This window comes from Pleuronectes platessa, chromosome 4 (assembly GCF_947347685.1).
Source record: "Pleuronectes platessa chromosome 4, fPlePla1.1, whole genome shotgun sequence".
Lineage (NCBI taxonomy): Eukaryota > Metazoa > Chordata > Actinopteri > Pleuronectiformes > Pleuronectidae > Pleuronectes > Pleuronectes platessa.
This window is the reverse complement of record NC_070629.1, coordinates 10,358,319-10,381,206: the sequence shown is the minus strand read 5'-3', so window position 1 is coordinate 10,381,206 and position 22,888 is coordinate 10,358,319. Positions and strand designations below refer to the sequence as shown.

Below are 22,888 nucleotides of genomic sequence, written 5' to 3'. Positions count from 1 at the left end.
AATATTTATGTGACTCAGCGGGGAATGAATGAGTTTTCTAACTGTTTAACACAAACTGACCGGAAATATCTCAAAATGGTTTGTGGTTACACGTCCCATGTCACATATTATTTTTGCTGAAGGGCCAAAAACAAGCTTTTAAAGAGCTCTGCATGTCGCCGGTAAACGTCTAATCCCAGTTAGTGACACCCCCTGTAGTGAAGTGCTGGGCTGCGAGAAGTGGAGGCATCACAGCCACATATAAACCTTGGGCAACTGTGCAGGAGTACTCACAAAGTACTGAAGACCACCGAATCCGAGAGGCTGCCTGCTTAATGCACAGAAAGTAAGTGAATCATTGATGATGGGTAGATGCAAGAGACAAATGCATATGACATGACATGGGTGTAACCATTTCTCCTCAGTATGGCTGTGAAAACCTTGTCAGTGTGGCTGCTCCTTGTGGGGACGTTGGTGCCTCAGCACTGCTGCCAGCACTGGTCATATGGATTGAGCCCAGGAGGGAAGAGGGAACTGGACAGTCTTTCTCAAACTCTGGGCAATGTGAGCGTTTATCAGTCTCACTCGATGTTTCTCTTTCATTTTGTATATATTCATTGAGATGTTTTGTTTCTTCAACAGGTAGTTGAGGAGTTCCCTCGTGTGGACTCACCTTGCAGTGTTCTGGGTGGTGCAGAGGAATCACCTTTTGCTGGAATTTACAGGATGAAAGGATTCCTTGTAAGTTTGACTCATTTCTCTTTTGTGTTTGGTTTTGGATGCATCCATCAGCACTGCCAAGTGCAAGAGTATAAGGCTGAGACATAAAAAAAAATACAGAAGAGGAAGATTTGTTTTCCTTAGGCGCTTCGAGAAGAAGGGGAAGATTTTAATTTCTTACTTTGTGAATAAGTGAAAACACCAAGTATAAGGTTAAAATGTTGAGAATTCAGCAGAAATTATGAATATTAAGTTAAAATATTAAGAGTAAAGTAAAAGATCTAGATAAATTTGAAACAGTGGAATACTAAGTCGAAAGGTCAAGAATAAAGTCAAAAAGTTAAGAATAAGGTTGAAAACAATTAAAAGGTCGAGATTTAAGCTGAAATGTTGAGAGTAAAGTCAATTTGTTATAAATTAACTTGAAATGTTGAAAAGTCCATATTTAAGTTGAGATGTTGAGTCAAAATGTTGAGAATGAAGATGAATGAGTGAGCTGCCTCTGTTGCATCTCTAAAGTCGATGCGGTTCTCCTGAACAGACAGATTGAGTCTCTGCACAGTCCTAATGACCACACTATTTATAAATGCACTCAAAGAAAAACTGCAAATTCTGATTGAAGACAATTTTATCAATTTATCCACACTTGGCATTTGTAGAGACACTCATAACGTCAGTAGTTTCTTAAATTGGAATTCCTAATTTGTTTTCCATATGCCTGGCTCTAATAATCTTCTGAAGCCAAGACTATTTACTAGAGTTTGAAATGTTCTCATAGATTGAACCTGTTTCTCTCTTTCAGGACAGCATCACTGACAGGGGGAATGGACACAGAACATATAAGAAATGAAGATTACTGTATTTTTAAATAAGTAATTACAATAGCAAAACAATTATTGTTCTTTACTTCTTCATGTTTTACCTCCCAATTCATTCACACCATCCTCCCTTTCTTATCTTTTCTCTCCCCTTCATCCATCTCATCTGTTCCCCTCTATTTCCTCCTTTTCGCTACCTCTCCTCTCTTTATATCCTCACTCATGGGGGATTTAAGTTTGCCCGCATCTCTCTAACCTTTTCGTTCTTCGTCTTTCTGTCCGTCATCTGCCGCGGTCGGGGTCTCATTTATTTCCTTTGTGCTTCAATCTCTCCTTTATCTTTCTCATTAACCTCTATTGGCTCTGTCTGTAATTTACATCTCCAAATTTCTGGAATTTATGCGACTATCACTCCGATTTACTTGCTTCCCATTGTCCCTAATCTCCCCTTTCACCACTTCCTCTATCTTTCTTCTGACCTTCCTCTTCATGTTCTTGTCATATTCCTCATCACCCCTCCTGTTCTTCACCCTCCCTCTATCATCTTATCTCATTCTCTCTCTCATCCAACCCCTCACTCCATCCTTTGCTTTTAATATTTTGTTACTCCCTATCCACCTTCAATGTAATTCCTTTTCTTATAGCCTTCCTCCTTTATCTTTCCTATCCTTTAGCTCTGCTTTCTCTGCTTTTTTCTCCATCTTCCTCCTTTACTCATCCTCTCTTCATCTGCCTTCCTTTACCGGTCTACCCTCTCCCTCTTTACCCTCACCTTAATGGCCGGCACAGTTGCTCTGTGCTTAGCATTGTTGCCCTAAAGAACGAAGGCACTGATATCTTATTTACTTTTCATGTCTGTGTACGGTTTACATGATTTTGCTCCAGCTTCTTCCACAAATAAAAAAGAAAGGAAAACATGACCTGTGCCATTTAAATTCAATTAAAACACTCAGAATAAAATAAATATTTGTCTTTGCTTAACTATATAACCATTGACACAATAACCTGAGTTTTTTTGTTCAGGAAAATCAAAAAAACTCAGGAAAAAACACAAGAAAGCATTTTTTAAAGCAAATAAAAAGCGAGATTTGAACTGCACACACTGTGACTGATCAGGAGCTCAGTGCACAGCCAACAGAGGGAACTTTAAACCAACACCAAGCTTCATCCTGCTCCCACATTACTCTGGTATTCTAGTTTTTCTGATTCCTAAAATAATCTGCCAGAAAATCCAGATTTTTTTATCGAAACGTTTTTGTAAACCTGGACCAAATCCATCAACACTGTAATTAGTTGTAATTGACTGTAGCCGACCTTATAGTGTTTGTTCACCATGAGGACATGAGTCTGAGGCCAATTTATTGTATTGTTATCGCTCTCTGTTGGCTTTGCATGATTGCCGCCGATATTGTCCACTGGATTAATAAAGATTACTAGTGGATGGATGAGCAAAATGAAAATGATCTGAGCAGGTGACACGTGTGTGTGTTTGCCAATATAAGATGCAATTTTAACAAAGTGAAAAACAAACAAAAGTGTATTCATCATGGAGATGTGAAAGTGATACAGCAGCCTGTAATATCCTGTGGACTGGTCCATTAGTTCTCTAGAGTTTTCTCTGAAAAAAAGAAAAAGGAACGAGTAACTTTAAACAAATCTCCAGTCCTGAAACTTCTTTGACTTTACAACGTCTTGAAATATTGAAGGTGTTGGCTTATCAGTCAAATTGAAATGTAGCCCACGCAGAAATTGACCCTCACCCGTTTTATCATTCGACTGTTGCTCATTTTAAATCAGGATGTGTGGCTGACAGTGACTCTTTGGCTGCAGGAGAAGATTTTAAATTCACTCCTCTGGTTCCACATGTGTCTTTTGGGGGCTGATGTGTATTCACTGTTCCAATTTCACCTTTGTACTTCTCAGCAGTGGTTTCACTATTACACAGACAATTAAGGTCAGTATCATGAGGCTTTTGACGAACGCAGATTTTCTATCTCCTAAGAGTAAATGATGCACTGATGGCGTATCATCAAGAAACAGCACAGACTGTGTGGGAATCACCATAATGACATGCTGATTGAAATTTCCATCACAATAATGGTGATAATGGATACTGTCTTTCAGAGACGTTGTTGTTCCCTCTCAATGTTTTCTCCTCTTTTGAGGGAAGGAATTAATTCTGTTTGTGTCCACAAAGGATCTGCCACCTCTCATTTAGACTGAAGCACATGTTGTCCCTACAGTTTCTAACAGATTAACATCCTGGAAAAGGATTATTATTACATCAAGGTCCATCTGAACACGCACACACATACACACACATACACACACACACACATATGTGATGCAACAGGGAAATCAGATGAACCAAGGTGTTTGATCCATTGATGGAATTAGTTTTGTAACACAGCTACACAACAGAATGAAATCTAAAGTTTAACAAATGCAGATGCTGACAGGCAGGACATCAGCTGCTTGTGGCTGTGTCAGTTATGAGCAGTAATGTCATTATAACAATTATAGCCAAAGACAGCCTTTTAATAACCAAAGTACACACTTGCACAGGCACGTGCACAGATAGACCCCTAGTGGTGCTCAAGCACTGGCCCTTTTGCCCTGGATGAGAAAAGTGCCCTTCTGCTAGAGCCCAATTTTTTCTTCATTCATCAATATTTAAGAATACAAATTACTCTCTCTGTCATCAATTCCCCCCAAATGTGTTTTGATATCTGACGGGGCATTTATTTGAGTTCTTGTGAAAATTTCGCCCCGACATGCTCCGCGGCGCTCACAACTGTTGAGTCCCCCAAAGAAGTGCCGGAATGCTGCAAAATTCATTCAACGTTTCATCGAGACCATATCCAGCTATAGATGTAGAATTTCCCAGATTTACAGGACATTGATAAATGACATTACAATCAGTGCAAATAGATACTCTTCTGATGTACAACATTTACAATGAACACATTACTAACATTATTTCAAAAAATGTAAAATGTTTAAAGCCTTCTTCAGCTGACACTGCTCATGGATCCAACTCCTGTAATCAACAGCAAAACAAAGGATTATTCAGATCTTGCCTGACCTCTGACCCATTTACAAGAAAAATCTGATGGTTACATTTTTAAACATGCAGATTTAGTAATTTCAAAACTCACAAGATATGATGCCATGAAACATTATCTTAAGAAAAGATTAATCGTCATCTAAGATGAAGAATAGTGTGCCACCTTCTGTACATATTAGGAAAACAGTATTGCTCCCTGGTGGTTGCACTGGAACTGTAAAAGAAAGAAAGGAAGAATAGTGTTGCACCATGTTTCCTGAGCCTGTCCAAGGATATTTGTTAATATCTCATGACTTTTCTTTGAAGCAGTAAATGGTCTCAGACTTAAGTGCATCTGTATCGGATCATTCCACTGTAAAAGCATCGACAAATGCAGTTTGTTTGCAGATTTGGACATTATCACCAGATCAGATGGTGACGTGGGAGTGTTCACTTGATTTTTCCCACGGATTAGTCACATCTGTCTGTTTCCTCTTTACTTATCTCAGATCTCAAACCCCAAACTAAACACTGCAGTGATAGAGAGTAGTTATCTCTCCTCGGTATCTTTTTGTTTCGGGAACATAAAACCGACTATAGCCCAGTCCAGCCTTGGATTTATGCTGTGCAAAGAGTTTCAGTGTTTTAAACCATGTCTCCTTGTGGTTCTCGGACCGGCTTACGTTATAAAGATCCCTGTTGTATTTGAAGAGTCACACCTGAATTAAACAACTTGATAAATCAGTAGGATTTCCACATCATACACTGTGTCATGACAATTTTTATTTATTCCAGCACAGGTATGAATGTGAAGGTTACTTTGAGATCTGGGAGCAGTTCTGAGAGAGAGAGAGAGAGAGAGAGAGAGAGGGAGAGGGAGAGAGAGAGAGAGAGAGAGAGAGAAAGAAAGAAAGAGAGAGAGAGACCAATCTGATATAGTGAAAAATATGTTGTCTTCTTTACAGAACATAAGAAGAGCATATAAACCTTTATTTTGAAAAACCTATTACGTTTAATTGTTTCTATTTTACCAAAGCAGAACTTTAAAAATCAGACCTGCACCTCCCTATAAGGAGCTCAGTGCACAAACAGACACCAGAGGGCACTAGAAAACAACATGAAACTTCATAATGTTTCCGGAAACACAATACAGTCTGGTGATAATAATAACTTTGTAGAATATTCCATCTGACTGTTGCTGAGATTTTATCTGCACTGTTTTTGAAAAACCTGCATCAAATCCCGTCAAGTCTGTGATTAATTGTAATTTAATGTACTTTATTGTGTTTGTTCACCATGAGGACATGAGTTCCGGGGCCAATTTATTTCGCTCACTGTTTGCTTGGCTTGATTCACGCCCACTCCACAATCTCCTCAGCATTATAAAAGAGATTAATCATGGATGGATGAGCAAAATGAAAATGATTTGAGCAGGCAACACATGTGTGTGTGTGTGTTTGCCAATAGAAGATGGTATTTAAACAAAGTGAAAAACAAGCTGAAGTGTATTCATCGTGGAGATGTGACAGTGATACAGCAGCCTGTAATATCCTGCTGAGCACCATATGGGGTGGCCCCTGCTCTTATCTTCAATGGAAAGTGTGTTTTCAAAAGTAGTTCACACTGTCGCTCACTCGGCTGTTGTTCAGCAAACACACACGAGGGAGAAAATCACTTACGTGGGTTTCATCCTTTTAGTGAGATCACTTCTACTTTCACTGAACATACACACGACACTATATGGGTCAAGTGTCAAACCTTTATTGGAAGTGATATGATCAGGAATAATTACATGAAAGGTGATACAGCAGGACATAAAATATTTACTCAAGATCAACTCTGTCATGAACAATAACTCTGGGTGACCATCTACCCTCAATTTAAAAATCAGAGACTTTATATCAGATCCATTGCTCCTAGAAAGAAACATCGTTTACGTTCTCATTTTAAATATGAAACACCATAGGAACACTATAGAACTATACCTAAATTGACACAAACCATCTTTAAGATGTCGTCATTGTCGAACAATCATCTTCTACTTTTTTCCAATAAAAAAGTGTCAGCAAGAAAGTGAGTATGTTTATTTCTCATTAGGTTAAAAATTTGATTTTGATACTCTCCTGTCTGCTATTAATATGAAGCAACTCAAACGGCGTGTTGGTTAGCCTACCTTAGCACACAGACAGGAAACAGGAAGAAACCGCTAGCCTCTGTCCCATGATATCAAAATTATTATTATGGACTTTTAATACTCACATATGTATATAATGTATTTCTTAATTTTATTATAACTATACTTTCCTTCAAGCTCCAAAATGAAATACCTTTACAAAAGTAATAGGGACCATAACACCACCCTAATAAGCCTAAGTATTATCAAGTGTCCCCGGCAACCACTGTTTCTCTATAGTTCATAAGGTGCGTTTATCACCTTGGTGCTCAGAGTCGTTTTGAGGGAAACCCACTGAAACCCCTAAGGAGGCTGTAACCAGGCAACTGAGGCCGACCGTGATCTACCTCTTTCCCTCTGATCCAAAAAAATGGGAGGTCAGACACAAAGGCCGGGGTGTGAATTGCCAGGCTCTATCTATCTGTCTGTTTATCTATCTATCTATCTATCTATCTGTTTATCTATCTATCTATCTATCTATCTATCTATCTATCTATCTATCTATCTATCTATCTATCTATCTATCTATCTATCTATCTATCTATCTATCCATCCATCCATCCATCTATCTATCTATCTATCTATCTATCTATCTGTCTGTCTATCTGTCTGTCTGTCTGTCTGTCTGTCTGTCTGTCTGTCTGTCTATCTATCTATCTATCTATCTATCTATCTATCTATCTATCTATCTATCTATCTATCTATCTATCTGTCTGTCTATCTATCTATCTATCTATCTATCCGTCTGTCCGTCTGTCCGTCTGTCCATCTGTCCGTCTATCTATCTAGCTTTCTGTCTATCCGTCGGTCCGTCTGTCCATCTGTCCATCTGTCTTTCTATCTATCTATCTATCTATCTATCTGTCTGTCTGTCTGTCTGTCTATCTGTCTTTCTAAGCTATTATATATTTATATTTTAAATGTGGGACTTATTTGTCATGAATTTGTTCTGAAAGATTTTGTGTGTGTGTGTGACTCATTAAATGAGCTGTTATGTTATCATGCTGTTGTGATATCCAAACCAATAAAGCGGTAAAACCAGGAAATACTGCCTGAACGGCTGCTTGATAGATCCGATGGCAGGAAGTACTGGAACGATAGGCCAATCGAATAGAAAGATAAGACAACAGGGAAATGATGGACTGTGCTGATCCATGTGTTTGACCCCTTTGCATGAGTTGATTCTGTGTGCCCTGTCTGGTTTAGCCCTGTGTGTATTATCATGATTAGGGTTCCAGAGTCAGACTTTACCTTTGACCTTTTCATATGCCAAAGCAGCGGCATTAGATCCCTGTCACAAGGGATCATAGGTGTACAAGACAAATTACTTCAATTTTGATATCACCGCATACAAGTTTTTTTCTTCTGAAAAATCATTTTGAAACATATCTCTATTATGCCACCTCATATTATGTCCTCAGGCTCAGTATGAACCTTGCAGATTCACATATACTGTAGAGCCCACATGTGGTGAATACTGCAGCCTCCTATTCTTTACAAGAATTGGTTAGGGAGATAGATTCACACAAAAGGGTGGAAAATCTTTCTTCTACGAAGCCGCAGCTGTAAGAAAGCTGTTATTAATATGGGAACAAGGCAAGCGGGATGAATTATGCCCGACTCTCGCAGTTGTAAGGCAGGCAAAAATATGTGACTGAGGAGAATTTAAGAGCTCCGAACAACAGCTTGAGGAAATCTCTGGCAAACTATGCAGTTCATGGTGTTCCTGTGATCTGCGGAGATTGCTTGTTTGAGAATCTCTCTGAATTTAAATGCCGAGAGCCAAGATGTTCTTTTTTTCCGAAACTGCTCCACTGGCGAGGAGAGTCCAGCCCCACAGAGTCATTATGTGTTTGCCTCCAGCTGAGCTTCATTATAAAGAACATTAATGTGCCCACAGCCCCTTCACAGCTACTTGGGGAAACATCATACAACGGCATCATTTGAGTTCCACTCATCGTCAAGTGTCACCGGAGTCCCTGTGCACCTCTTGGCATCTGGGTTCATTATTCCTTACAAAATAAACACTCTGATTCATTCAGTGGTGTTTTTAAAAGGAGAGACAGGTTAAGGACGGATGGAGAGGTGAGGGAATTGACAGCTGGTAAAGGTTAGATGGAGCCAAAGCAGCAGAAGCACAAACAGTCCATTATACTGACAAGGACGTCTGAGAGCTCTGCTGCCTCTGGGAAAACCGTTTGGAGGATTATCTGAGACGTTGTCAGAGTCTAAAATTGCAACATCCTACACTTGACCTCTTACGACACCATTAAAACTAAAGGGCCCTCAGGACGCTGATTCCTTACCTCTTCTCCCTTCCGAATAGGTGACATGCCTCTTATTTCAGACGGATAAAAGTGAAACTGTTAACACACGTTCCTTCAGCATGAATATTTATCACAGGCCCAATTGATCTCTCACAAGGCCCCCCCCCCCCCCCCCCCTCTCCTCATTCCCTTGCATTTAAGCCCACAAACACAACACTGATTTATTCAACACGAACGCATCTAAAATGTGTCGTTATCTCAGACTTCCCCCTGAATAATGCACAAACAGGCAGCACACTGAATTTGACCTCAGACACATACAAACATTTTTTTTAGTGGTGTTTTTTTTAATGTACATTCCATACTAAACAATGCCATGTCATGCAAGTGTGTATCAGCATCGAGGCCGTTTAATCTCATGGGCTGTGAAACTTTCCTACTGTGGACAACTCGTCTCTGTGTAACATTGTGTCTTTAATTGGATACCTGGGACCAATCTGTTTTCTGTAGAAGGATGTGGTGGAACTGACATGTAGGTGATAACAAAAATCTATTTAGGCTTAACACACACTGAGAAAGCCAGATGGACCTGAAGAAAAAAAAAAAAAATGCAACACAACAAATTAATGAACAAATAGTCAAAATTATGATTAATCAAAACTAAATATTACAACATAGACATTATCATTAAGAATAATAAGGAATGTTTTAATTCAGTTCAGCACCACAAAGAGAAGTGACCGATAACAGGTTTCCTAGGAGATATTTGCTATGCTACACGGTGCTCTTTATTGCCGACCACATCGATTAACTATAAATTGTCACATCTTTTACAGGCCATACATGTACTTATTAACGTTATATACAGCAGAAGACAGGGTCCCTCACTGCCATTTTATCTGTTTTATGGCCCTTCATATATAAGGTTGCTGTATAGAACAAATCATCCTACACACGTAGTACAGCAGAACACAGACCTTGGCAGACAGCAGAGATTCTAACCATAGCTCTTGCCAAGGTTGTTAGAGAAAGATTATTACACAGTTTGCTGGGATTTCAGGTAATAAGAAATGCATTAAAGTGATGCGAGTAAATCGGGCTAAATGAACGCCTGGAGCCACATTTAGCACGCTAATGTCTTCTCCTTCTGTTCTGCTACTGTGTCGATGATCTCTAACAAAACACAGTTCACAACCCCTTGATATTTCCATTAATACTATTAACATAAAACAGAAACACAACCCCAAAACGTTTGTCTTTTTAACCCTCCAGTGGCTCCACCGTTCATGTTTACAACTATACAGACTACAGCTGCCAAAAAGCTCATGTAAATTGTCTGCAGTCGCTCAACAATACATAAACTTGTCCAACCTTTGTACCTTCATTGTGATAGCTACTTCCTCTGACTGATTTGTGGGCACTGTGCCATGCTGTTAAAGTGTATTCAGTCCACTCCCTCTGGACTGCTATTGTGAGGTTTATAACTTTGTAAATGTCAACCTCGCTTTTGCAGGCTACGAAGCAAGCGAAGCTCCAAAGGATGACATAATGAGGGCTGGAGAGGCCAGAGTAGTTCCTTTGTCATTTACTGAAAAGGCTTGTAATTAGGAATTGATGCTGATGGATCCATTGCTCAAGATAGACCCCTTGGTGACCTCTGTGCTGACAGTGGAGAGCGGGACGCTCTCGTACCGCTCTGCCACCACCCAGCAGCGACAGTGCAACAGAGTGGATTTGAGGTGTTTCTGGAAATTGCTGTTGAGGAAACCGTAGATGATGGGGTTGATGCAGGTGGAGGCCATGGCTGTGAGGTGGCAGAACGAGAAGATGACGTCGTGGCTACAGGACGGGATGGCCTCGTGGTTCCAGTCGTACACGGTGTTAAAGATGTTCAGAGGGAGCCATGAGATGGTGAAGGCCACCACTATGGAGATTAACATAGCGTTGATCCTTGTGGAGCCCTTGTTTTTCTTTTGAGTGGTGTTCCTCCCGCGCTCCACCATGTCCTTCCTCCTCCTCAGGCGCAGGTAGACGTGCAGGTAGCAGACCATGATGAGGATGAGCGGGAGGAAGTACTGGAAAATGAGCAGGGAGGTGGTGTAAGCTCTTCGTTCTTCGAGTGACGGCCACTGCTCCATACAAACGAGGTGATCGCCAACGAGGAAGGGGACACTCAGGTTCTGGAAAGGCCGGGCAAGCTCGCTGTATGAGAGGAAAGGCACGGAGATAAGGCAGGCCACCATCCAGGTGACAGCCACGGCCAGGTAGGACTGACTCACCACAGGCTTCCATCCAGTCGGGTGGACAATGAGCTGGTAGCGCTCCATGGCGATAAGGACGAGAGAGAAGATGGAGACAGTGACTGATATGCACTGGATGAAGGGCGTGAGCTTGCAGAGAGTGTCTCCCAGGATCCAGTGGTCCATCAGAGTGTAGATAATGGTGACCGGCAGGCAGAAAATGCACATGAGGATGTCAGAGCAAGACAGGTTGATGATGAAGATGTTGGTCACGTTGCGCATCTCCTTGTATCGACTGATGACAAACACCAGGCACGAGTTCCCGATGAGACCTACTGCCAGCACTGTGCTGTAAGCTACAATGAGGAACGTGGTGCCGCTCACTGAGAGTGAGCAGTCCTCGCCAAAATCCCACGGGATCTCTTTCCACAAGGCCTGGTTGTGATTGGTGCTGTGCTGCAGCTCCATGATGCTTCTCCTTCCTCACTTCAAACACTGGAAACGAATTCAACTAATTTGTTTTGTCAAACCTGCAATAATTGCTTCGTAAATTATGTCAGCTTTTTTTTCCAGCTTTCCCTCATCCTTAATCTTCGGACGTCTTAGCAGCCGTCTTCATTTTCTGCCTGCGAAAAGAAGAACAGAAAATTAGTAACCTTTAACAATTTTATAGCCAGGAAAAGTTTATTTTTAATGTTATAAACCCTTGGGATAGGTTATCAGTCAAATGGAAATGTAGCCCATTTAGAAATTGACCCTCACTCATTTCATCATTAGACTGTAGCTTCTTTTGAATGAGGATGTGTGGCTGACAGTCATTCTCTGGCTGCAGGAGAGGATTTTATGTTATATTCATATGTGTCTTTTGGGGGCTGATGTGTATTCACTGGTCCAATTTCACCTTTGTACTTGTCAGCAGTGGCTTCACTATCACACAGACAATTAAGGTCAGTATCATGAGGCTGTTGACAGAACGCAGATTTTCTATCTCCTTGAGTACAGGCTCTAGGAATAAATGATGCACTGATGGCGTATCATCAAGAAACAGCACAGACTGTGTTGGAATCACCATAATGACATGCTGATTGAAATTTCCATCACAATAATGGTGATAATGGCTTTGTCTTTCAGAGACGTTGTTGTTCCCTCTCAATGTTTTCTCCTCTATTGACAAAAGGAATTATCATTCCACAAAGGAACTGCCACCTCTCATTAAGACTGAAGCACAAGTTGTTCCTACAGTTTCTAACAGATTGATGTACAGGAAAAAAGATTATTATTACATTAAGGCAAATCTGATCAGTGTCTGTAAGTGATCATACCCTCAAATATATGTATATATATTTGTGTGTGTGTGTGTGTGTGTGTGTGTGTGTGTGTGTGTGTGTGTGTGTGTGTGTGTGTGTGTGTGTGTGTGTGTGAATACGCAGCAGTGAAATCAGATGAACCAAGATGTTTTGTCCACGGCTAATCTGGTAGAAATGAGTTTTGTAACACAGCTACACAACAGAACGATATCTAAAGATTAACAATGACAGATGCTGACAGGCAGGACATCAGCTGCTTGTGGCTGGTTCAGTTATGAGCAGTAATGTCATTATAATGTGCTGCTTCGTCTGCACTAATCACAACCAAAGACAGCATTTTAATAACCAAAGCACACACTGCACATGCTGGAGCTGATGCCACTTGAATTCCTCTGTGGTTCTTCAGGATGATTAATCCCCTGCTGGGTGTCAGCCTGACTACAAGTGAATTTCTGGATGTGTGGTCTGCAAATCATGGCCAAGCAGCAGCCTGGATGCTGATTATTACTCTGCTGGAAATTATAAACTCAAAGTGACGCATGCTTTGTGTTGAGGGAAGTTCATATGAAGGAACAAAGAATATAACAAAGGACAAAATTAATGTTTAACACAAGACTTATTATAAAGTACAAGCTGCAGATTACTCATAAAGTCATTAACCTATAAATACAAATAAGCCCTATGAGGGAAATTGTGATTCGCCAATATGGGCTCTGGAAATAAAACGTTATTGATTGATAGACAATCAAAGCGCATGTAGATTTGTCTCAAAATAGAGATGTGGGTAAATTGTACCCAAGATCTCCGCTGTGTTCAGTCACCTGCACAGAGATTCCACTGATAAACAGCCACCAGTCCGGAATTGCTCATGCAAAATAAACAGGTAAACATCGGGAACCATCAGAATGAGAAACCCATATGAATGGAAAGTGTGGAGAGGTTCCGTCCCCGCAGCTGATCCTCTGTGTGCGCTCAGGTGGACTCTCAGCTCTGGACAGGTGGAGGAGACTCCCCGGTCCCCCCGTGCAGCACCGTGTCGTGTGTGTGAGTGTGTGATCACTGCTGTCCTGTCCCGGGGGGCAGTGGCGACCCATCACTAATTTCCACCCTGAACCAGAGCTGCTTTACACTTGGAGCGCGTCAGATGGAGATCAGTAAAGTGAGAAGGATTCTCATCTCCTCATTACAGCCCCCAGACAGACTGACACCTCGGGGGAATCACAACACCAGTGTGCGTAATGAGGATATTCAAACTCACCAAACGCACATTACACGATAGATCTTTCTTAACACAGACTGAAATATCAAAGCCATCAGATCTTCCATCAGCAATAATGCTAATACAAAATCCTAAGAAACATCTTACTCTCAGTTTACCCTGCACAGAAAGAGTTCCAACACCAAAAGGCACATTGAAATCGGCCGTGTAATTTCTCGGCGGGTCTTACCGAGGTCTTCTCTCCTCCGGGACTTGGCGCTCTGCTTCGCATCCAGGGAGACACTTAGAGTTTTGGGTCGAGCGGGAGACAGCAGGCGTCCTGTCAGGATCACTGATAGCAGCTCAGATACCGCTCTTAAAGCGACCTTACTCCACACAGCTTCTGCGCACAGGCGGGGATGTGCTGTACTTGCGAACACGTTACATAAGATATTCTCTGTGGCACGCACGCACGCGCACACAAGGGGGCCGATGGGGGGAACTTGAGAGATTTGAAATTTTGCACACTTGGTTCTGCTTTCACCCACGTGAAGGGGAGAAATGGGTGAGAGACATCACATGCGTTATTGCCGCGCACATGCAGGGAGCGAGGCTATGCGTAATGACGCAGGTGCACCGTAATATAAAACTGATGTGATGTGTTATTGAAGTGCAATGCTCAACATTTCTGTAGGACTTTGTGTAAATTGTGTACACTCAGTATGAAGCCTGTGGATATACATTACACATGTGTTTTCTCTCCACAGTAGAGTGCCCTGTGGATGTGGACACTGTGGACAGGGCACAGTGAAGTTTTCACATCCTGTCAGGATCTGTTGACAGACTGTGAGGCTCTTGCATGAATAGTGTGATTGTTGATGTACACACACACACACACACACACACTTAATGTCAATTACACAGCACGGTCATGTGCTCCTATTCCACTGTAATAGCTGTATTTGCCCAACAAAAACACGTTTTGTATATAAATTATATAACCTGAATAATTTTTCTCTGCCAGCATGAAACCATAGATATCTATGGATACTCTGTGAAATGTCAGGGTTGTCATGCAAGACCACACGCTACTGATGAACTTTGTCTTACATGTCAGATTCAATAATGTACTGCACAGGTCCCACGTTCTCTACTTCTGCAGTAAGGCCCAACATCATCACGATTAAACCCTCCATCCAGATCCCTGCTGCAGTTAACACCCTGGAACTATTTTAAACCCATCCTTTGCACCTTCTCTCGCTTGTGCAACAGATTGTTAACTGCTTCTTCACACCGTCCCCACACACTCCTGTTTCGAGTGGAGGCCGTTCGAAGGAGCAGTAATAGCCGATTGTCTGAGAGAGCCAGAACGGTGGAATGATTTGCCACCATCAACAACAGCTCTGTGGGTGTGTACCTGACACTGGGACTCGGGGCGCATGTCACTCAAGACAAATGATTTATATGCACATGTCTTTTCAGAGAAGAGCGGTTAAGCTGAAGAAGTTGGGAGGAACTGTGACGCAGGACTTGATTTTGTTTTGCTACTAATATGGAACCACTCAATTTATTGAAACTTGCAATGGCTGTTGTACTTCTCTTGTGCAATCTCCGCTTCTGTCAATCACAACTGGATTTGTCTTGCATTTGACAGAAGAGGAGAGGGGAACATTGCTTTGAGTTAGTCTTAAACGTCTGGACAACTGCGTAGCACTATTGCGACATGAAATTGTTGTTTTCGGCACAGTGACGTGTGGCCAGAGAAGCTTGTGCAATCTGGAGAGGAAGAAACCTCCACCTGATGGAAAAAGGAAAACAGTTTTCTGTCACAGCACACGTGTTTAGACTAACAGCAGATTAGTTTTGTTCCATCACAGGTGATAAGGTGGACCAAGAACAGATAACATGTTCCCAACATTTAGGAAACAATATCTCTCTGTCACATGAAATATTTGATTTCTCTTTGATGACTTCTTTTATTCAACACACTCTATCAACTGTTTAGACTGCTGCCCCTATCCCTTTCTGAAATGCAAAACGCAACTGGATTCACATATAAGGCCATATTTGGATTCAGAGACAGACTCACTAATACATTGTACAGCTGGTTCTTGTGGGAAAATTGTTAATAATTTTATGGGTCACTGCTTGTGTAAATCCATAAAGTACTCATGGCCCATTAATAATGAACTGTTTTCCTGCTACAGCAGCTCCCCATATCCATGCTTGGGGAACAATTGTTTGTGTATTTTTTATGTTCAACAGTGGGGCTTCAAAATAGATTTTAAAAGCACCAAACCAGAACATAGCAAGACATGGAAGTCAGAAAGAGACGAGCCGGATGGGAAAGAAAGAAAGAAAGAAAGAAAGAAAGAAAGAAAGAAAGAAAGAAAGAAAGAAAGAAAGAAAGAAAGAAAGAAAGAAAGAAAGAAATATGTACAACACACACGGTAACCACTGCAGTATGATATGTATATGTATCATAATATAGTATCTTATGATAACAACAGGATATCTATCTTTTGTGCAACCCAGTTATTAGTCACATATAGATCCATGTCAAAGATAAAAAAACATAGCAATTCTCAGGAAATAATAATATTTCTAAGATGAAAAGGGGTCCGAACTTTGAAATAAAACTTAGTTAACATCCGACATTGATGGTGAGGGAAATTAGGGCAAAATCATTATTGGACCTGATTTGAGGGTTTATCATTCATAAAGGGAATGTGTTCTAAAGTGAATTGTCTGAACCTGTAAGAAGACAAAATGAAAATACTAATTAGTAATGTTAACTAAGTAAAAAGATGGATTAAAAAAACCACTCTCCTGTTCAACATCTAAATTGCTCTTCTTGCTCTTGCTCTGTAGTTGTTGTGTTTGCCTACTCTTCTTGACTATAGGAGTTCCTGGATGATGGTTATGCTATAAAGGATAAGATTAGTCTGATAGTAATATATATATTTTTTAATATGAGTCCAAGTCCCAGAAGAATAATGTATAAATAATTAATGCTAATAGGACATAAAAATATTATTTCCTGAGCTACTAACAGTGAGTAGTGGGGAGAAATGGGTGGAAGCAATGAATAAAAGAGATGCATTATTTATAGATCATGATGATATACTGTATGTTTTGATGGTGACAGTGCTGGAAATTATAATACAGGGCACCACAGTTGTATGTATAATGTATATATTCACATGTTAGTGTAAAAGAGGTGTCCGTGTTTCCTATTCCCTGCTCATTTTTAGTGTGGTTGTTAAAGATTTACTGCTGCCAACACAAACCATAATACCACCTGGATGTAATTCCTTGCCACTGCATATATGTATTCATATTTGTGCAGATTGTATAGGGCAGAAAAAACACAAGCCTTGCACTAATCAATCAAAATCTGCACACATTGTTCAGCAGTTGCAGCTCTTGTGCCGGAGGAGGTGGTGCATTCTGAGCCTAGGTGACAATTACCATCTTTAAAACATGGGAAAGTACATGGAAATATACTGAGTGCATGATTTATGAATTCCTCATTAATGATATTCTGTTACATAATGGTATGATGACATGTAATGGTCTTTTTTCAAAGACAGGGACGAAGAAACAAGAATAGTATTCAGAAGGGCACACGTCTCCACCAAGCTGCACTGAGCCGCACTCACTCAGTTATATCATTCCCCTACATGTGCCAGTTTTTTCATCACGATCCATGAATTATTCCCACCAAAACAGTGAAATGAACGAAAAACTTTATCTTTCAATAAAAAAAAAAAAACATCCTTGATCTGCCCCGAGATCTGGTTCTAAACCAAACTGAACGAGTTCTCTCCTGACACACACTTTACCACATCCGTCCACCAAGTTAAATCCCCTCAGCAGTTTTTTCGTAATCAAAAAGCTGACAACTGTCAATATAAAATCTGAATACACCTGAAGTCTGATCCATCTTTTTAACATTTTTTCAGTCAACTAAAATCATCCCGAACACACGGAAACCGTATTGATCAAGTGGCTCCGTTCTCTCTTCGACTCCTCTCTATAGTAACCGCAGACCCTAAATCCATACACATTGTGTTCTCAAAGTAACTCATCGAGCGAAGGGCCACCTCCCCGGCAGTATTTCAGCCCCGCACACGAGCCAGGCTGAGGTGATCCTTGACACCGACACTGCAGCATGGTCTTATAAATCCCAGAGGCTTTAAATAACCCCAGCTAAGAACAAATGCCACAGTGCCTCAGGTAGTCATGGATGACAAACAACCCTCATCAGTTGCACAGATCACATCTGACACGGAGCTCACCCCGATGCTCCTCTGTTAAAATGGGAGTTTTGGGAGCAGCACATGCTGGAGAGTATAACAGAACAACGGTTTATATGATCGACAGCAAAATAAAGAGAATAAAAAGATCAAGGCAGACTGCAGTTCCCCTCAGTTATAGAGAGCTCTTTGGTGTCTTGCAGCCCATTGTTGTTTTTTTTGTGACCATATTTCTACTTTATTGAATGACTAGTAAACTAGATGAAGTTAATTATTTGGTTCATTCCCACCAACTCACATCAACCTTGTCTACTGCCTGCATCAGGAAGCAGATGCAAAAGGCTGCAGTGATAAATCCACTGTATACAATAAATGCACTACGAATAAAGTTAGGAAGTAGCAGCTACAACATAGTATAGCTAAAGATAGAGCCAGTATAGGTCATAAGTCCTGCCTCATCCTTGTCAGTGGTTGGGACATGGACCAAACTTAAAAGTCAAAGTATACTGCAAATTAATTGGTGTCATTGATGTCATTTAAGTTGTTATCGCTGATGTTTGTTCAAGTTTATATCTTTTCTGATAAGTTTGATTTAAATTAGTTTAAATCCCTCATTTCCCTACTCTTTGTGCTAAGCTAAGCTAACCATCTCCAGGCTGTAGCAAGAGATGGGAATCACCCTTCTCATCTAACATTCTATTAATGCATATTTCCAAAGTGTCAAACTATTTCTCTGAAATGAATTTCTCCACATTTATCACTAATATGTTTTTTTTTTTTTTTTAAATGGAAAGTCGGTTCTGTCATCTTGGACCATAAAGTCTGCCAAGCATGAAATGAAACAAGGCTAAAAAAAGCTAATATCAATTTTGCTGCGCGCTACTTCAAAATTGCATTAAGTGTGGAGGAATAAACTGATTTGAAGAGCAAAGAGCAAAGAGAAGAGAGAGAAAAAGACCAGAGAGGACCCTGAGATTGGGGTTTATTAAAAACACAACTGCATTAGTGGACCAAAAGGTAGAATCAATCCAGTGTGCATTAGATCTGCTGACCCGCCTCCTTTAATTGGTATAAATGTTCACGTCCCTCCTGCTTTCTAAGGCAACATTTTGCTCGGCTGCAGTCGCATCTGTGTGCAGCACAGACAACACTTCTTACTGCCTCCCTTTTCCCTCAGAGTTCCTAGGCGTAAGCATTCGATTCAGAACTTTCACTAACATTATCACAGCCAATCGGACGGTGGATGTCACATACCAAAATAGCGTGCATCCCGATAGCTACATGTGAAAACTGAATTCACAGGCAGAATAATGTGACAGAAGGAGGACAGCAAGTTTCTATCGATCCCCAGAAGCCCTGGTCAATAAATGAGTCCAGATATGACCAACCATCCATCAAGGTTCTTGGCCACCGCAGCTTTATCCCAATTAAAATTTGATCCACCATCAGCCCTATTCTGCCTCATTGCAGGGCCCAGGTTTCCAGGGCTACTGTATATGGCTGGGTTTCTGCAATCTCACCGAAAATGTGCACTGATCAAGCAAAGACGAACATAAAGTAAAATAATCCTTTCATGTCACTATAAAACTGGAGACAACTCAAGGAAACTGGAGGCTTTATCCCTTGCATTTAATATTCCGCCAAACCCCTCTTTGGAGAGCAGCTGTCAAAGCACTGTCCAGCTGAACTATCGAGTCTCTGCTTGCTGTCTCGTATAATACTTTCCACTGGGAAATGTCGGTTTCCTACCATGTCTGTGCCATGTGGAAAAAAGACATGATGAGCCACCCTTTGTCTTTTAAGAGAGAAGGTATAGAGTCATGTCAAACCTGTTACAACTTTTAACATTTTAGTTTGTGTCCACCTGCACACTATTTATATCAGTGTTTTTCTTTTTCTTATTTCATTGAATTGTTTAGATTTTTTTATTTCCTATATATTTTGTATAGTGTGTAATCTATCTATCTATCTATCTATCTATCTATCTATCTATCTATCTATCTATCTATCTATCTATCTATCTATCTGTATGTCTGTCTGTCTGTCTGTCTGTCTGTCTATCTTTTTGTCTGTCTGTCTGTCTGTCTGTCTGTCTGTCTGTCTGTCTGTCTGTCTGTCGTCTGTCTGTCTGTCGTCTGTCTGTCTGTCTGCCTGCCTGCCTGCCTGTCTGTCTATCTATCTATCTATCTATCTATCTATCTATCTATCTGTCTGTATGTCTGTCTGTCTGTCTATCTTTTTGTCTGTCTGTCTGTCTGTCGTCTGTCTGTCTGTCTGTCGTCTGTCGTCTGTCTGTCTGCCTGCCTGCCTGCCTGCCTGCCTGCCTGCCTGTCTGTCTGTCTGTCTGTCTGTCTGTCTGTCTGTCTGTCTGTCTGTCTGTCTGCCTGCCTGCCTGTCTGTCTGTCTGTCTGTCTGTCTGTCTATCTATCTATCTATCTATCTATCAGAACGAACAATGATGAACAAGCATGTCAGAACAGCTTCTTACTTCATGTAACTGATAATACTTTCTATCTTGTGGAGAGGCACATACTGTTGGGAGGCCTGAACGGTTAAGCAAAACGGGTTTGTTGTTTTTTAAGTCCCCAGTGAGCAGGAGGAAATCTCCCAGCCTCTTTTCAAAGAGGACTCTGACCTCTGAACAGAAAGAGGGGGAGTCGAAAAGGACACCACCCTGGCTGTCTTGCGAGTTGCCATTGTCATCAAATAATAAATTTCGAAACATTGACATGTCATTTTTATTTTAATTATTTTAAAATTTGGACTATATATCACATTGTTGCAAACGATCATCCGGTGCAGTGCCATTCCAGCTTCACACAAAATCATTCAGAATCACAACAAAATATACAGATCCTTTCCAAATCCTGTGGCCGTGTAAATGACCCTCCAATGCTTTTCACTTGCGAATAATGAGTGGCAGCCATCTCCAGAAGGTTGGCAGGCTCCGTCAACAGCAGCACTGGTCATTGTGTTGGAGGGTTTTGGTGCAGAGGAAAATTGATTGCTCGCTACACAATCATCGAGCAGCCACAGCAAAATTGCACCTGTCAGGGGCGCACCTCAGTCACTTTTCTAACATCCATTCAACTTATGAATCACAGAGCCGGGAGAGGCTGGGAAGGCTGTTCAAATCTCAGCTCCTATATGTCAAGCACAGCCAAGTATACTGTTGTTCTTTCATGTTGCTTTTTTTTAACCATATTCTTTGCAGTGAAATCTCCAATGACAGTTGGCATGGAAACCACCTAGGGTACGAGAAGAATGAATGGCACCACTGGAGCTCTGCTGTCCCAAACTAATCAGTTGTATTGTCCTCTGTTCTACCAATTTCTTCTCTTATCAGATCTTGGATACACAGCCCATGCTGTGAAGCCTGGCTGGTACGATCACTATATTTTCCAGCAACAGGATGCACGGCATCATTCCTTGTCAGAGCCCATTGTACCCACAGCCATACACATACTACTAATACACTCCTCATCAGTGGATCCCCAGTAATGGCACCATTAGATGGTCTCCTTCAGTAATTATCTGAATGAAGGTTAAGGGACTTACACTTGCAGCATTTAGCAGGTAAGCTTTTTAAAGCTCAAGGTCGTTCGCTTTTTTGTGTCTTGGTGACTGTTGCAGCCAACATGGCTTTTTAATCCCCACTGCCTGTAGACCAGACTGACAGTTAATTCTGTAAATGTAGCCCACTTTGTTTTCGCTGGTTTTTGTCATTTGTCCCCCTGTGCTGCTGGAGAGCCTTTCACCTGATGAGAGGAGACAGTTTGATGCTAATGTCCTGGAATGCTCCAGCCTGACTAATAGTAGAACCAAGCTCTCTTTGATCTCCGGGAAGGTTCAGCAGAAAAATCACGCTTTCAGTCTTTCACACTGACGGACAACACAACCAGGACACTAACACATTCCCATCAACCACACAGGTTATTGTACCTGTGATTGTGGCACCTTCATTAGCAAGCGATGTGTGATTTAAAGAGTGAACTGCAAATGGCTCTGTGATATTTACTGTTAAGGAAATAAAAGCACATTAGCAGAGTAACTGAAGAATCTAACTGTCAAAGTCAGTAATTACGAACCATGAGCACCTTTATTGTCTGTGAGAGATGAGTAATATATATGAGTTATGGCTGTTACCACTGTAACACTGCCATAATATTCCTGAAAGTAAAATACTAATAATACTAACAATCTGTATATGATTTTCTAAATTGCTAAATTCATAATTTGGTTAGAAAATATAGTGAAATGCCAAAGGTTCTCATAAGAAATGTCTTGTTTTGTATGACCAATTGATAATCTGTTTACAATGGCATGAGAAAATGTAATTTTTGCTTGAAAAATTACATTAGCAGCTCATCAAATTTTATTTCTTTCCGATTGACTCATCAAATTATCAAGCAACTGTTTCAGTAATTTATTTGTAGCTGAGCTTGATATAGTGACAGTTAATTTCAGTGGATTTATGTGGATTGATGTGCAGTGCGTACCAGTAGAGACTGTGTTTAATTTCAACACTGAAAAGGGAAACAAAATTAACAACCTAAAAAAATCACTTCAACGGTTAACATTAAAGTAAGCAACTGTGTTGATATAATGAAATAAATGTAATTAATTTATGTGTCACCAACTATTTTTTTTTGTTAACTATTTTCTTTTCAGGGTAGGAAGTTGCACTATAGCTCCATCACTGGCAGTAATTATTGTATTCATTAGCCAGAAAGCAAAACAAAAATCATGACTTTGTTTAAAAAAAAAAAACATATCTGCACCCAAGACAAAAAGCAAGAGGAGCTCTCCCCCTCAATCCTCCCTGTGCTCTCCTCTGCGGCGTATATTAGACTAGAGAATAAATCAAGTGATGGATCATTC

General features: G+C 40.8%; 2 protein-coding genes across 2 annotated transcripts; one reads left to right on the top strand and one right to left on the bottom strand.

The window, feature by feature from the left end:
• The first annotated feature begins 116 nt into the window (after nt 1-116).
• LOC128438866 (progonadoliberin-1) lies at nt 117-2,363 on the top strand. The gene is made up of 3 exons (XM_053421614.1): nt 117-543; nt 622-720; nt 1,502-2,363. The coding sequence occupies exons 1-3, from the start codon at nt 406-408 to the stop codon at nt 1,547-1,549; spliced, it is 285 nt and encodes a 94-aa protein (XP_053277589.1). The 5' UTR covers nt 117-405; the 3' UTR covers nt 1,550-2,363.
• A 7,327-nt stretch (nt 2,364-9,690) lies between these two features.
• On the bottom strand, nt 9,691-14,154 carry npy8br (neuropeptide Y receptor Y8b). Its single transcript, XM_053421143.1, has 2 exons — nt 13,999-14,154; nt 9,691-11,869 (listed from the first exon to the last, which is right to left on the bottom strand). Exon 2 carries the CDS (start codon nt 11,709-11,711, stop codon nt 10,608-10,610), a length of 1,104 nt encoding a protein of 367 aa, XP_053277118.1. The 5' UTR covers nt 11,712-11,869; nt 13,999-14,154; the 3' UTR covers nt 9,691-10,607.
• Between the last annotated feature and the right edge of the window lie 8,734 nt (nt 14,155-22,888).

Coding starts and splice junctions, on each gene's coding strand:
- LOC128438866 (XM_053421614.1), top strand. CDS start 406: ATGGCTGTGAAAACCTTGTCAGTGTGGCTGCTCCTTGTGGGGACGTTG. Junction 544..621: donor TTTCTCAAACTCTGGGCAAT/GTGAGCGTTTAT, acceptor TTTCTTCAACAG/GTAGTTGAGGAGTTCCCTCG. Junction 721..1,501: donor ACAGGATGAAAGGATTCCTT/GTAAGTTTGACT, acceptor TCTCTCTTTCAG/GACAGCATCACTGACAGGGG.
- npy8br (XM_053421143.1), bottom strand. CDS start 11,711: ATGGAGCTGCAGCACAGCACCAATCACAACCAGGCCTTGTGGAAAGAG.